This window comes from Ascaphus truei, chromosome 1, assembly GCF_040206685.1.
Source record: "Ascaphus truei isolate aAscTru1 chromosome 1, aAscTru1.hap1, whole genome shotgun sequence".
In the NCBI taxonomy this organism is placed as follows: Eukaryota; Metazoa; Chordata; class Amphibia; order Anura; family Ascaphidae; genus Ascaphus; species Ascaphus truei.
In genome coordinates, this window is record NC_134483.1 from 31,199,500 (window position 1) to 31,216,394 (window position 16,895).

Below are 16,895 nucleotides of genomic sequence, written 5' to 3' on the forward strand. Positions count from 1 at the left end.
TGGCTGGAAAATACATGATTTTCCCAACTTTCTCTGATAACAAATACCCTCATACCAATGTAATTCAATAGAAGATGAAATAATCTCCCTCGTTCCCTTCTCTCGTATGATGAAAGTGTTGGCCGTCATGGTGAAGCATGTGAACAATATCCACGTGTCAAAGGAGGCTCTGGAGATGGGAAGGCTCATTTAAACTCCCTACAAATTAAAATGGATTGATGACAGCACAGTTCTGTAACATGCAGGCAATATCTATGCAGCTGAATACGAGGATGCTACAGATACTGCAGAGAGTGGTGGTTTAATTATTGAACATGTCTAGTTTATGTTACAGTGCTCCAAACTACAGTATATTATATGCAGGCTGAAATCTCATACCCATCATGGCAGTTCCCATATGAATGGTAGGTGTCAATGTGCATGCTTTGTGTTTTAATCACACTGGATTATTCCATTCTTTGCACACCCTCATTGTGCTTTGATGGTAACCCTATATTCTCAGTAGGTAAGGCGCACAGCCAGAGGTATTCAGAATGCAGTACACAATATTCACTGGAAGGCATATCTTTGTCACTAATTCCTTTCTTGTACATCACAGGCATAAATTGTTATAAAAACAATGATACAGGTGTGCAGACGAGTTTTCTAAAACTTGCCTTAAACTTGCCTGGGAAAATCTGGGGCTATCACCAACAAGATCCAGGTACATGCTGGGTACATGCTGCAACATTTCAGTGACATTTCTGCAGAGACTAATGGCCCATCGGATTAACACAGCAGGGGTCCCTGGCAGTCCCATTCAGTTTGAATGGGACTGTCAGGGACCCCCGCTGTTAATCCGATGCGCCATTAGACAGTCTGCAGAAATGTCACTGAAATGTTGCAGCATGTACCCAGCATGTACCCAGCATGTACCCAGCATGTACCCAGCATGTACCCAGCATGTACCCAGCATGTACTTGGGTCTTGTTGGTGATTGCCCCAGATTTGTTTTAGAATACTCGTCGGCGCTACAGTATGTGTAACGATATGATTCTTACAAATGTTGCCTTAGGTGGATTAACCTAACAGGATAAGTAAAGAACAGTAAAGAACAGAAACAGATTTAAAATATGAAAGTGTTGAGAAAAAAAGCTGTATGCTGGTGGTGGATAAATTATCAAGGACCATATTTACTAAGAAGTGCTGCTCCATCAGACACCTTCTGCTGGACGACACTTTACGATCCCATTCCAGCCATATTTACAAAGTCGTGTTACACCATAAGACCATAAGACATCTTCCGTGGGGTCTATGTACAGTATCCGGGCAAAAGTGGTGCAAAGCTGGGCAACAAAGTAGCACCTGATATATCAAAGAAAAAAATCTTATTGTTTTTAATGGGATACATATGGTGGGTGTTTTTTTGCTTAGGAAATACGGCCTATAATCCTTGAAAATGTCTTATATTATTAATATTATTCTTCATTGTTATATTGTTCTGACACTGTGCCCACTGTTTATATTACGACACGCATCTCTAAAAATAGGCATTCAGTGACATAGCAAACATGGATGCTACAGGAATCAATAGAAACAATGTGTACAAGAACCCCTGTGCCAAGGAGCTCACAGTCTAATAAGCAGAAGCAATATACTTAAGTGCACATCATAACAGGTGTCCTGTAGGGGTGGGGGCACAAACGCAAATAGTTTGCGCACAACTGATATAGATTTATTTACCTTATATACTTGTCAAAATTTTTTGTCTGAGTACACTTCACCTCTATTAGGAGGGAGAAAGACCACATTGGACCTATATCCAGTAAAATGAAAGGACCCACTAACTTGGGAAGTTAAAATTAAAATTCCTAATAGAGGTAAATGAGAATTGTAATCTTAGTAGAGATATATTAATATTCTGGTAGTGTTAGGACTTGCGAACAGGTGTCTGCCTTGTCGTGGCTCACAGGCTTACAACGCTTTGGCCAAAGGGTTAAACTAAATGACCCTTTTTCAAGAGAATATATAAGTATTTTACTGTGTATTTCTGTCTTATTGGATGTAGCATTGGGCTTCTCTGTCGCTTGTTGTATACATATGCCACGCTCAATAGCTCTCCTTTTTGACACTTATATACATATACATTTTGTGGGGGCTCAGGGGTTCCCAAAAAGATCTTGCTGGGGTTCTGTGTGCTTGGTAACCGAGATTTCACCAGGGAGACTGAAGCGCATGGCCGCAGTGTGCTGCTACCCGAGCCGTGAAGGGGCCGATCTCCCTTGAAAGTGCCCATGTTCCTTGAGGAAGATGCCCCAGAGGCTACAAGCTGGTGCCCAAAGTACGGGAATGGACATCAGAGCTGCCGGGGCGGATTACAGTATTTGTCCAGAACGTCTCCCCTTACCCCATGTCCTTCAACCAAGGCCAACAATTGGGCCGAATATATCCAGTTACTCCCGTCGATACGATGGCCGTGCAAGTGACCACTGATGCAGTACAAGATCCAACGGTCGGGCTTGCCTATGACTTCGGGTACTCGACCCTGTCCACTGAGTGGAGGGAGTGGCTGATGACCAAGTTAGAAGCCCGACTAAAAGTCTTCTCGACGAGCGAGACGGATGTGGGCTGTAGCCGAAGCGCCCAACACACCTTCAGATTAAGTGATACCACCCCCTTCCGAGAATGGTCCCGTCGCATCGCCCCCCGAGATGTGGAGGACGTGAGAGACGTTCTACAGGAGATAGAGACGGCGGGGATTGTAACCGAGTCCCGCAGCCCATACGCGTCACCCATCATGGTGGTGAGGGAAAAAATGGGTCGGTCCGCCTGTGTGTGGACTATCGAACACTGAACAATCGCACCGTACCTGACCAGTATACCCTTACTTATACCCAGTACTGTATAACTCACTACTGTACTGTATAAAACTCAGTAATGTACTCTATAACACTCATTACTGTATATCACTCAGAACTGTATAACTCAGTAATGTACTCTATAACACTCAGTACTGTATAACACTCATTACTGTATAATTCAGTAATGTACTGTATAACACTCAGTACTGTATAACTCCGTAATGTACTCTATAACACTCAGAACTGTATAACTCAGTAATGTACTCTATAACACTCAGTACTGTATAACTCAGTACTGTATAACACTCATTACTGTATAATACTCAGTACTGTATAACACTCAGTAATGTACTCTATAACACTAACTACTGTATTCTATAACACTCAGTACTGTATAACTCAGTACGGAACTGTATCGCACTCAGTAGTACTCTCTAACACTCAGTACTGTATAGAACACAGTAATGTACGGTATAACACTCAATACTGTACGGTATAACACTCAGTACTGTACGGTATAATTCTCAGAACTGTACGCTATAACACTCAGTACTGTATACCAGACAGTAAAGTACTGTATAACACTCAGTACTGTACTGTATACCAGTCAGTAATGTACTCTATAACACTCAGTACTGTATAACACTCAGTAATGTACTGTATACCAGACAGTAATGTACTGTATAACACTCAGTAATGTACTGTATACCAGTCAGTAATGTACTCTATAACACTCAGTACTGTATAACACTCAGTAATGTACTGTATACCACTCAGTAATGTACTGTATAACACTCAGTAATGTATAACTCAGTACTGTACTGTATAACACTCGGTACAGTATAATACTCAGTACTGTACTGTATAACACTCGGTACTATATAATACTCAGTACTGTATTGTATAACACTCAGTACTGTACTGTATAACACTCAGTACTGTATAACACTCAGTAACGTACTCTATAACACTCACTACTGTATAACTCAGTACTGTACTGTATAACACTCGGTACTGTATAATACTCAGTACTGTATAATACTCAGTAATGTACTCTATAACACTCAGTACTGTATAACTCAGTACTGTATAACACTCAGTAATGTACTCTATAACACTCAGTACTGTATAACTCAGTACTGTACTGTATAACACTCGGTACTGTATAATACCCAGTACTGTATAATACTCAGTACTGTACTGTATAACACTCAGTACTGTATAACACTCAGTAACGTACTCTATAACACTCACTACTGTATAACTCAGTAATGTACTCTACTACTGTACTGTATAACTCAGTAATGTACTCTATACTACAGTACAGTACAGTAATGTAGTAACGCACTACTGTATAACTCAGTAATGTACTCTATACTGTAACAGTACTGTATAACACTCAGTAAATGTACTCTATAACACTCACTACTGTATAACTCAGTAATGTACTCTATAACACTCAGTACTGTATAACACTCAGTACTGTACTGTATAACACTCAGTACTGTATAATACTCAGTACTGAACCCTCAGTACTGTACTCTATATCTATAACACTCAGTAATGTATAATACTCAGTAATGTATAATACTCAGTACTGTACTGTATATCTATAACACTAAGTACTGTATAGCACTCAGTACTATACTACACTCAGTAATGTACTCTATAACACTCAGTACTGTATAACTCTGTAATGTAGTCTATAACACTCAGTACTGTATAACACTCAGTACTGTACTCTATAACACTCACTACTGTATAACTCAGTAATGTACTCTATAACAGTACTGTACTCAGTACTGTACTGTACAGGCATACCCAGCATTAACGTACGCAATGGGACCGGAGCATGTATGGAAAGCGAAAATGTACTTAAAGTGAAGCACTACCTTTTTCCCACTTATCGATGCATGTACTGTACAGCAATCGTCATATACGTGCATAATTGATGTAAATAACACATGTGTAACAGGCTCTATAGTCTCCCCGCTTGAGAACAGCTTCTGTACAGGTAGGGAGCCAGTATTGCTGTTCAGGACGTGCTGACAGGTGCATGCGCGAGCTGCCGTTTGCCTATTGGGCGATATGTCCTTACTCGCGAGTGTACTTAAAGTGAGTGTCCTTAAACCGGGGTATGCCTGTATAACACTCAGTACTGTATAATACTCAGTAATGAACCCTCAGTACTGTACTGTATATCTATAACACTCAGTAATGTATAATACTCAGTACTGTACTGTATATCTATAACACTCAGTACTGTGCTACACTCAGTAATGTACTCTATACCACTCAGTACTGTACTGTATAACACTTGTTACTATATAATACTCAGTACTGTATAAATCAGTACTGTATAACACTCAGTAATGTACTCTATAACACTCAGTAATTTATAACTCAGTACAGTACTGTATAACACTCAGTACAGTATATTACTCAGTACTGTACTGTATAACACTCAGTACTGTATAATACTCAGTACTGTATACCACTCACTACTGTACTGTATAACACTCAGTACTGTATAACTCAGTAATGTACTCTATAACACTACAGTACTCTGTATAACACTCAGTAATGTACTGTATAACACTCAGTAATGTACTCTATAACACTCAGTACTGTATAACACTCAGTACTGTACTGTATAACACTCAGTACTGTACTGTATAACACTTGTTACTATATAATACTCAGTACTATATAATTCAGTACTGTATAACACTCAGTAATGTACTCTATAACACTCAGTAATTTATAACTCAGTACAGTACTGTATAACACTCAGTACAGTATAATACTCAGTACTGTACTGTATAACACTCGGTACTGTATAATACTCAGTACTGTATAACACTCAGTACTGTACTGTATAACACTCAGTACTGTATACCTCAGTAATGTACTCTATAACACTACAGTACTCTGTATAACACTCATTAATGTACTGTATAACACTCAGTAATGTACTGTATAACTCTCAGAACTGTACGCTATAACACTCAGTACTGTATAACACTCAGTAATGTACTGTATACCAGACAGTAATGTACTGTATAACACTCAGTAATGTACTGTATACCAGTCAGTAATGTACTCTATAACACTCAGTACTGTATAACACTCAGTAATGTACTGTATACCAGTCAGTAATGTACTCTATAACACTCAGTACTGTATAACTCAGTACAGTACTGTATTACAATCGGTACAGTATAATACTCAGTACTGTACTGTATAACACTCGGTACAATATAATACTCAGTACTGTATTGTATAACACTCAGCACTGTACTATATAACACTCAGTACTGTATAACACTCAGTAACGTACTCTATAACACTCACTGTGGTATAACTCAGTTATGTACTCAATAACAGTACTGTATAACACTCAGTAATGTACTGAATAACACTCAGTAATGTACTCTATAACACTCACTACTGTATAACTCAGTAATGTACTCTATAACATTCAGTACTGTATAATACTCAGTACTGTACTGTATAACACTCAGTACTGTATAACACTCAGTAACGTACTCTATAACATTCACTACTGTATAACTCAGTACTGTACTGTATAACACTCGGTACTGTATAATACTCAGTACTGTATAATACTCAGTAATGTACTCTATAACACTCAGAACTGTATAACTCAGTACTGTATAACACTCAGTAATGTACTCTATAACACTCAGTACTGTATAACTCAGTACAGGCATACCCCGCATTAACGTACGCAATGGGACCGGAGCATGTATGTAAAGCGAAAATGTACTTAAAGTGAAGCACTACCTTTTTTCAACTTATTGATGCATGTACTGTACGGCAATCATCATATACGTGCATAACTGATGTAAATAACACATTTGTAACAGGCTCTATAGTCTCCCCGCTTGTGCACAGCTTCGGTACAGGTAGGGAGCCGGTATTGCTGTTCAGGACGTGCTGACAGGCGCATGCGTGAACTGCCGTTTGCCTATTGGGCGACGTGTACTTACTCGCGAGTGTACTTAAAGTGAGTGTCCTTAAAGCGGGGTATGCCTGTACTGTACTGTATAACACTCGGTACTGTATAATACTCAGTACTGTACTGTATAACACTCAGTACTGTATAACACTCAGTAACGTACTCTATAACACTCACTACTGTATAACTCAGTAATGTACTCTATACTGTAACAGTACTGTATAACACTCAGTAATGTACTCTATAACACTCACTACTGTATAACTCAGTAATGTACTCTATAACACTCAGTACTGTATAACACTCAGTACTGTACTGTATAACACTAAGTACTGTATAATACTCAGTACTGAACCCTCAGTACTGTACTCTATATCTATAACACTCAGTAATGTATAATACTCAGTACTGTACTGTATATCTATAACACTAAGTACTGTATAGCACTCAGTACTGTACTACACTCAGTAATGTACTCTATAACACTCAGTACTGTATAACTCTGTAATGTACTCTATAACACTCACTACTGTATAACTCAGTAATGTACTCTATAACAGTACTGTATAACACTCAGTACTGTACTGTACAGGCATACCCAGCATTAACGTACGCAATGGGACCGGAGCATGTATGGAAAGCGAAAATGTACTTAAAGTGAAGCACTACCTTTTTCCCACTTATCGATGCATGTACTGTACTGCAATCGTCATATACGTGCATAATTGATGTAAATAACACATGTGTAACAGGCTCTATAGTCTCCCCGCTTGAGCACAGCTTCTGTACAGGTAGGGAGCCGGTATTGCTGTTCAGGACGTGCTGACAGGTGCATGCGTGAGCTGCCGTTTGCCTATTGGGCGATATGTCCTTACTCGCGAGTGTACTTAAAGTGAGTGTCCTTAAACCGGGGTATGCCTGTATAACACTCAGTACTGTATAACACTCAGTAATGAACCCTCGGTACTGTACTGTATATCTATAACACTCAGTACTGTGCTACACTCAGTAATGTACTCTATAACACTCAGTACTGTACTGTATAACACTTGTTACTATATAATACTCAGTTCTGTATAACTCAGTACTGTATAACACTCAGTAATGTACTCTATAACACTCAGTAATTTATAACTCAGTACAGTACTGTATAACACTCAGTACTGTACTGTATAACACTCGGTACTGTATAATACTCAGTACTGTATAACACTTAGTACTGTACTGTATAACACTCAGTACTGTATAACTCAGTAATGTACTCTATAACTCTACAGTACTCTGTATAACACTCAGTAATGTACTGTATAACACTCAGTAATGTACTCTATAACACTACAGTACTCTGTATAACACTCAGTAATGTACTGTATAACACTCAGTAATGTACTCTATAACACTCAGTACTGTATAACACTCAGTACTGTACTGTATAACACTCAGTACTGTACTGTATAACACTTGTTACTATATAATACTCAGTACTGTATAACTCAGTACTGTATAACACGCAGTAATGTACTCTATAACACTCAGTAATTTATAACTCAGTACAGTACTGTATAACACTAAGTACAGTATAATACTCAGTACTGTACTGTATAACACTCGGTACTGTATAATACTCAGTACTGTATAACACTCAGTACTGTACAACACTCAGTACTGTATAACTCAGTAATGTACTCTATAACACTCAGTAATGTATAATACTCAGTATTGTACTGTATAACACTCAGTACTGTACTGTATAACACTTGTTACTATATAATACTCAGTACTGTATAACTCAGTACTGTATAACACGCAGTAATGTACTCTATAACACTCAGTAATTTATAACTCAGTACAGTACTGTATAACACTAAGTACAGTATAATACTCAGTACTGTACTGTATAACACTCGGTACTGTATAATACTCAGTACTGTATAACACTCAGTACTGTACAACACTCAGTACTGTATAACTCAGTAATGTACTCTATAACACTCAGTAATGTATAATACTCAGTATTGTACTGTATATCTATAACACTCAGTACTGTATAACAATCAGTACTGTACTACACTCAGTAATGTACTCTATAACACTCAGTACTGTATAACTCAGTAATGTACTCTATAACACTCAGTACTGTACTGTATAACACTCAGTAATGTACTGTATAACACTCGTTATTGTATAACACTCAGTACTGTACTCTATAACACTCAGTACTGTATAGCACTCTGTACTGTACAGTCAATACTGTATAACTCAGTAATGTACTGTATAACACTCAGTAATGTACTCTATAACACTCAGTACTGCATAGCACTTAGTAGTGTACTCTATAACACTCAGTACTGTACTGTATAACACCCAGTAATGTACTGTATAACACTCAGTACTGTATAACACTCAGTATTGTACTGCATATCAGTCAGTAATGTACTCTAGAACACTCAGTACTGTACTGTAGAACACTCGTTACGGTATAATACTCAGTACTGTATAACAGTAATCTACTGTATAACACTCAGTACTGTACTCTATAACACTCAGTACTGTATAACTCAGTACTTTACTGTATAATACTCAGTAATGTACTCTAGAACACTCAGTACTGTACTGTACAACACTCGTTACGGTATAATACTCAGTACTGTATAACTCAGTAATCTACTGTATAACACTCAGTACTGTACTCTATAACACTCAGTACAGTATAACTCAGTACAGTACTGTATAACTCAGTAATCTACTGTATAATACTCAGTAATGTACTCTATAACACTCAGTACTGTATAACTCAGTACAGTACTGTATAACTCAGTAATCTACTGTATAATACTCAGTAATGTACTCTATAACACTCAGTACAGTATAACTCAGTACTGTATAACACTCAGTACAGTACTGTATAACTCAGTACTTTACTGTATAATACTCAGTACTAAATAACATTAGCATCATTATACAACAATTGTACGCTCACCTTTCTTCTTGTTATATTCTTCTTCTTCGTTGGAGGAATCCGACTTGTACTGAAGCAACTCCTGCTCATACAGCTCAATGTAGCTCAGCTGCTTCCCTTTCTTCCCCTTCTCATTCTTCCCTTTCTTCTTGTCTGCTTTGTCCTCTCCCGATTCCTTGGCAGACTTCTTGGCTTTCTTCTTTCTTCCCTCCTCATCCCCCGAGTTTTCCTCCTGCTCCTCCTTTTTTTTCTTGCGTCTTTTCCCATCTCCATCGTCGGGCGGTTCTTTAGACTTGGACTTCTTCTGTTTCTTCTCAGCGACTTCTTCTTTCTCGAGCTCCTCCTCCTCCTCGTCTCGTTTTTTTTTATTCTTCTCTTTCATGTCATTGTTGTTCTTCTCCTTACTCTTTTTTAGGTCGTCCTCAAGATACTCCTCTTTGCCCTCATAAAACTCTGCCTCTTCATATTTTGCTGGCTTGCTCTTTGATTTAGCTTTCTTCTCCTTGCCCTGCTCTTTCCTCTTCTTATTGGACTTGTGAAGTTGGGCTTCTACCTTCTCAGGCTCCTCCTCACATTCGGATATGCTCTGGATTCGCGTGGCCGCTTCTTTCTTTCTGTCCTGACTTGCTGTTTTCCTTTTGCCTTTAGACTTGACTTGAGTTTCTTCCACCTCTCCGTCTTCATCACTGTCTTCTCTTTCTTCCTGGCTCGGGCTTTTCTTCTTTTTTGGAGCCATCACTTATTCATTGAGACGTTGCTTTTTTTAAACGTGACTTTTCACCCCCCTTCCTGCCCTGTGCAGAATCAAGTAACGAGGTGGCCTGCGATATCAAAACTGGCCAATCGAGTCAAGGTTCCTTAATTAAATAGGCCTATAAGGGCACATTGTTAAACTCTGATCTTGTCTCCGCTGGTACGCAAGAAATCTACCTGTCTCTGTTACTTCCTACTGCAGTCAGAGTTACCTCATGAAAAATTACTTACTGTTTCATCTGTCATGTGACTGGGAGAGAAAGCAAAATGAAAAAAGAGATCCGCCAGGCTACCTTATCTTACTGGCCTACATTTCCTCTTCATTATTCATAGTGTCAGGATCGCTTTACAGATAAGAGATGTCTCAGTTATACTTCAATATATTCTGACCAGTCCAGTTATCATCATGAGAACGATGAGTTACAGTGAGAAGCACAGGCACCGAGGCAGAATAAGTCAGTGACTAACAAGTCGCAGTGCTAAAGGCACAAGCTGTTTGCTCCTGTGATGACGAAGTCTATTCATCATTTCACTGATGCATTCTATTACTGTAATAAGAACGTTTCCATAAATTGTTATAACCTTCGAACATAAGTGGCACAATAATAATTTCATGTCCTGTCTGCCAAATACGTACACTGCAAGTTATGTGGTGCATTTATAATCCTGTTTTGTGGCGCAGCTGCAAAACCTGCTGTGTCCTTTGATTAAGTTGCCAAAGCAAAAGTACTGGTACTGTGCCTGACTGCAGGAGAGAACCAGTCATTTTAAACAGGAAGTGAAACACTTTGGAAATGATTTATACTAGGCTAATGCACTACAAACAGAAAGGCTAAGAGCCATTTAAAACAGATCTCATTTTTTTAAATAAAAAAGCAAAGGTCATTGTAGGAGATTACAACTGAATCAGTATTCCCACTTTTTTACAGTGTAATCCAACACTTTAAAATGTATGAATACTAGAAATTAACTTTTGCTCAATATCTCCATCAGACTGCTGAAGGAGCGCATCAGATAGCATGTTTATCATATAGGGAGAAGGAGCGGCTCAGTGAGTAAAGACACTGACTGGCACTGAGTTTAAATGCAGGCAACCTGGTTCAATTCCCTGTGTCGGCTCCTTTGTGACCTTGGGCAAGTCGCTTTATCTCCCTGTGCCTCAGGCACTACGTAACACTAGCAGCGCTATACAAGAACATGCTATAATAGAGACAAGAGATACCCATTTCCCAGTTTACAAACATTTTGCTTTGTATCATAATGGAGATTTAGCATTTTTTTATTTCACGGCATAGAAAAAAAATTAAATCAGGTATCAGAGGGCGTGATTTTTTTCCAGTTGTAACGCGAGTTATACAGGAGATATACTTTACAAACAAGATATCCTGGTGGTTTAATTAAAGAATGAGATGTCACTATTATTATTTTTTTGCATTCCCATTCAAGTTTCCCGATGCGTTTCTTTAGGATATTAACATAGCATCGCATATTTCAAATCTTTAGTATATTTGATCCCCCAGAGGTAGTGACAAGAAGTCATGAAACGCGTCAGGGAATGATTGTCCATCTGTTTGTTTGTTTTTTAGCCCTCGCCATGTTTTACAACGACCTATTTTTCATTAAATAAATATTTTGGATACTTAAAGAGAGCTGTGCCGAGTGTTTTAAATGTTTTTGTTTTAGCATTTTGCACACAGCCTTGGCAGTAGATTTCTACGTGTCCACACTCTCGGGAGAGGCAGGAGAGAGTATATCAAATGTAGTTTCATCTTGTGTATGTTAGAAACAATCTGTTTATTAATCGGTAGATATGGAATACATGTTCAAATATCTGGTCCTGGTTTTATAAATGGCCCAGCTAATGGAGGAGGGACTTGGTATGTATGTAATTGTTTAGGGGGGGGTATGTACCATATATAGTCTGTTAGATCTTATTTATTTTATGCCTGTGATTAAGCGCCAAACTGCGGTAATGAAACGCATTAGGCAATATTTTGGTATTACAGACTAGAAATAGAAAGTCAATGAGACTCTGTGTGGATCAAAAGACAGGTGCACATTTGGGAGGAAATATATATCAAACTGAACAAGAAAAGAATCCCAGTAAATCACAATCAGTGCCATAGAGTCAATAATGCTTACAGGATGCACACTAAGATATAACTTTTAATTACAACTGCCGTAAAATAAAGCATAGGGGTTCCTAGGCTAACATTGACAGAAACAAATATATATAAAAACTTCTCTAGCTGCACATATAGGAGAACTGAATACTGCTGGGTCCTAAGTAATAGGTTCCCTCTTTAAATCATTGTTTGGTGTCCATATCAAATCAGAATCCTGCATAATTCCATAAAATACACATGTATACATATACGCATACACATATGTCCCTTTCTTCCCATCTTCTTAATTGCTCAATATGCTTATATAGTATCTTATATTGGTACTATATTTGGAGAGTATAGAATTATATTACTCATGCTAAAAACCCGTTATCCAGATGGAATTAACATTGAATGGAGCATTAATCATTTTCTAAAATAATCCATGGTCAGATTTCTCTAGATTTTTATGTAGTATGCATAGTCTCACCGCTCTAAGGTCATCGTTGTATTATATTGTGTACACTAACCGTAACAACTTTGTATCTTTGTTTTTGACTAATCAGTCTATAATGTTCAAAGAAGGTTTTGGACTGTATGAAATTATTATGGTTGCAATCATTAGCAATATAAATCAAACAACATTCCCATTTATTGGATAAACCGAACAAGTATTATTGTATGTAACTCTTTTCCTTTCACGGTTTGAAAAAACTGAAAAAACTGAATATATGTACTTCCAATTTAGTAGTCATCCTCTGTTTTCCAGGAAGGCTGCTTATATGTTTTTAATATAGGTATAAGTTAGAATTCCATAAAATATGTTGTGTTATGTCTGATCATATATATTTTTTGTTTTTAAGTTCACAATCAATGTATGTTTTGTATATGTGGTGTACAGTCTGCCTAATTTGGCCCCCAACGTGAATTATGAATATATTTTAGAATATTGAGTTTTCCTATCCCTCCCTTCTTTCCAATTTCTTCTTCTTGTATTTTCTTTTCCTTCTTTTTATCCCCTCTTCTTTTTTCCTTTCCCCCCCCCTCCCCTTTTTTCCCCCTCCCCCCTCCCCCCTCTTTTCTCTCCTCCCCCCCCCTTTCTTTTTCCCATTCCCTTCCCCCCCTCCCTCCTATTTTCTCCCTCTTTATCTCCCCCTTTCCCTTTCCTTCTCCCCTTTTTCTTCCCTCCCACTTCTCCTTCTTCATTCCCCCCTACCCTCCCATTCCTTCTTTTCCCCACCCCCCTCTGTCTCTTTCCTCCTCCCCCCCTCCCCGCCCCTCTTCCCCCCCACCGCACCATGGACAAGCAATGTGAGTGTCATTATGATTTATAGGCATCTCCATTAACATCCTTGTTGTGTGGTTGGGCATACATCATTTTTTCAGTCACTAACGGGCATAGGGACGCATGCGCGAGCACTTATGACCCTGTGGGTACTGCTCGTGTGATTCAGGACTGATTCTTGAGATTTTTTGTTCTGCGCATGCGCGGCAAGAACGTGGCTTGCATGAGGCGCATCTCGCGAGATTTGGCCCTCCATTGCAGTGCGGTGCGTGTCACCGAGCACGGTGTTTGGAGGCGGCTCTCCTGCGAGTGCCAACAGGTAATTAGCCATTCCCACATGCCCTCACAGCTATACACTATTTGTTTAAGTAGCATGAGACTTCCAATGAGCGAGTTTGGTGCCAAAATCGTCAGACTGTCCCCCTATATATACCTGCTGTATACCATGTTGATACACTTCTTGATAAAGTGCAATTTGTCTGCACGAAACGCGTAGAAGGTTGCAGCCTTCTGTTTTTATGTCCACACAATAAAGAAACATTTTTGCCAGACCTGCCATCACCCCTTTTTTTTGCTGTGCGTTGCACCAACCCACATTGCATATGTATCATAGTTAGTCTTGATTTTTGAGAAATATATTGGATGATGGATGCATTATAATCTGTCATTAACAGAAACTAGTGAAGATTAATAAGGCTCATGAGGGGATCAAATAGTATTATATTAGTGTTGCTTCTATATAGAATATGTATTGCAACTTGAATTCATTATTTCAAGCAGGCTTTCATAACATGGGTACAACCAGAAGATGAGGGCATATTCTTCTCCTCTCCTATACTGTATCCTGGGTTCGGGTTCTGTGACATTGATATCCAACGGTAGGGTATAATTCTTTGTTGATCAGAATGGACAAAGACTATGCAATAATATTATACCATAGCTACAATCACTGTGTGTGTTGACTGTTTAGCAGCTTCAAAGATCAAATGGACTGCACTCTCAACATCATTAAACAAAGCTTACTTTGAAAGCAGGGTCTTCTATAAATTTAAGAAGGGACAATAGCTACTCGTCGTGATCTAGATAAGGTGGGGAGGCCATGATGTAGCTAGAGTTTGATTACTGGAGGTCATTTATGTGGATGTCAATATCCTTGGTCCAGCTAGATGAACGGTGAGCAAACAAAGCCCTCATTGAGACCTTTGGGCGACAGGGTTCGCAGAGTATAAATCCATCTGGATTATTATTTCAGTATCCCAGTCCCCTTTTCTTATTTCAAGTGATAGCTGGTCAAGCCCAATGAATTGGAGTGGTTTAATATTACCACGGCGGCACTACTGAGTACACTGAAGACGCTATATAAATAAAGATATACGTACATGCATAAAATAAAAAAGAAAGATCAGAAAATGCGCTAGTTCAATCTATGTACCAATAAAATACATTATGAAGCATATGGACACTAGCATGTCTGAAGATTGTGATAAAACCAATTAAAAGATCTCACTAGTATGACAATGAAGGGGTGATCAGAACTAATTACCTAGCCTATATATATATATACCTCCCCACCTCCGAACGGGGAAGTAATTGATTTAGTCTTGAGAAAGCATTGTTAAACACGAAACGAGCGTCGGCAGAGGTAGACGCCTGCCTCTGACATCACAGGGGAGAGAGCGCTCTACTATGGTGTTCATACCCACCGAGCGCTTATCCCGGCTGCAGACCTCCAGGCCTCTAATAATGAGCACTTTTCACTGTGTTTATCTTCACTTCTCTTTGCTTGTAGGGGTCTGAGCATGTTTTCAATGGTGGAGACATTACATACCTATACTGACTAAGCAGTGGATGCAAAATTAGGCTTAGATATATATGAATGCAGGCTACAATATTTACCAGGAACACTGTTCACCATATAATGTATTAGATTAACCCAATCAAATAACTGTAGCTAATTGCATTTGCTTCACTGTGGAATGCAGAATTCTGATATGACATGGACAACCAAACAATGATTTAAAGAGGTTACCTATTACTTAGGAGCCAGCAGTATTCCTATCTACAGTCTGAGGCACAAGCACCCCCTACGGAGGTCTGTATCTCTGGAAGCAGGAGGTCCCCGGAGCTGAAATTAATGGGGTTCAGCTCCGGAGAGACCCCCTGCTTCAAACCTATGTAAAAAAATATATATTTAAGAAAAGCAGTGCTTGGAATAACTGCCCTTTGATGACGTACCATAGATGCCCTAATATCGGCGTCCACTTCATGAGGGGAAACACAATAGGACCATATTCGGTCATCTACATCATCAAGGGGGTTGGACAGGACATTTAAAACACAGCAGCTCGTACAGACTGGTCTCTGCCCCGGCAGGATAAAAGCTGTGGTTGTCCCATTCAGAGGCTGGGACACCCGCAGAGTCAGTCCTCCCGGGGCCGCTTTCTGTTTACGGGGTTGTGGTCGCACGCGTGGCTGCTCACCAGTGCATTCTGGTGTTTGCTAAATTCTTAGTCATTCTCACATCCTTGTGTGTCTAGCTTTCCTGGAGGAGAGGGTAAAAAACTACAAATTATAGATAAACATGACTCCCCCACCCCCAAAAAGGGAAGCCAAAGCAAAAACAAATGGTGAGGTAGACATGGAAAGCAAAGTGGAACAAATGTCATTTAATGGGTAAAAAGAAATAATCTGACACAAATTCAGAATTAGAAGAAAATCCCTTCTAAGGCATAAAACAGCAGAATGATAGGGGCGAAACATTACAAATATTCAACAAATCTTAGACTTTGCGGAAAGGAATACTGCAAGTTTATGAAATAGGGAATTCAACATCATAAAGGGTCAAAGGTTCTATAGTAATTAGGTAAATGGGCAGAATAGAGTGACCGCATGGACCTATTCTGCCATGAATCAAAAGTGGAACTACAAGAGGACGTCAGCACGAGCACTTCCTTTGGGTAAAGAGAAAGCC

General features: G+C 39.0%; 1 protein-coding gene across 3 annotated transcripts in view; it reads right to left on the bottom strand.

The window, feature by feature from the left end:
• The window catches only part of LOXHD1 (lipoxygenase homology PLAT domains 1), a 303,909-nt gene that overhangs the window by 206,259 nt on the left and 80,755 nt on the right, over window positions 1-16,895 (bottom strand). Inside the window, exon 1 of one of the 3 annotated variants that reach the window (XM_075585689.1) lies at window positions 9,803-10,554. The exons of the other annotated variants lie outside the window; for them this stretch is intronic. Within the exon in view, the coding sequence (XP_075441804.1) occupies window positions 9,803-10,517 (715 nt within the window). The 5' untranslated portion in view covers window positions 10,518-10,554. Of the gene's footprint in view, window positions 1-9,802; window positions 10,555-16,895 lie in introns of those variants that run through there. 3 annotated transcript variants of the gene reach the window in all.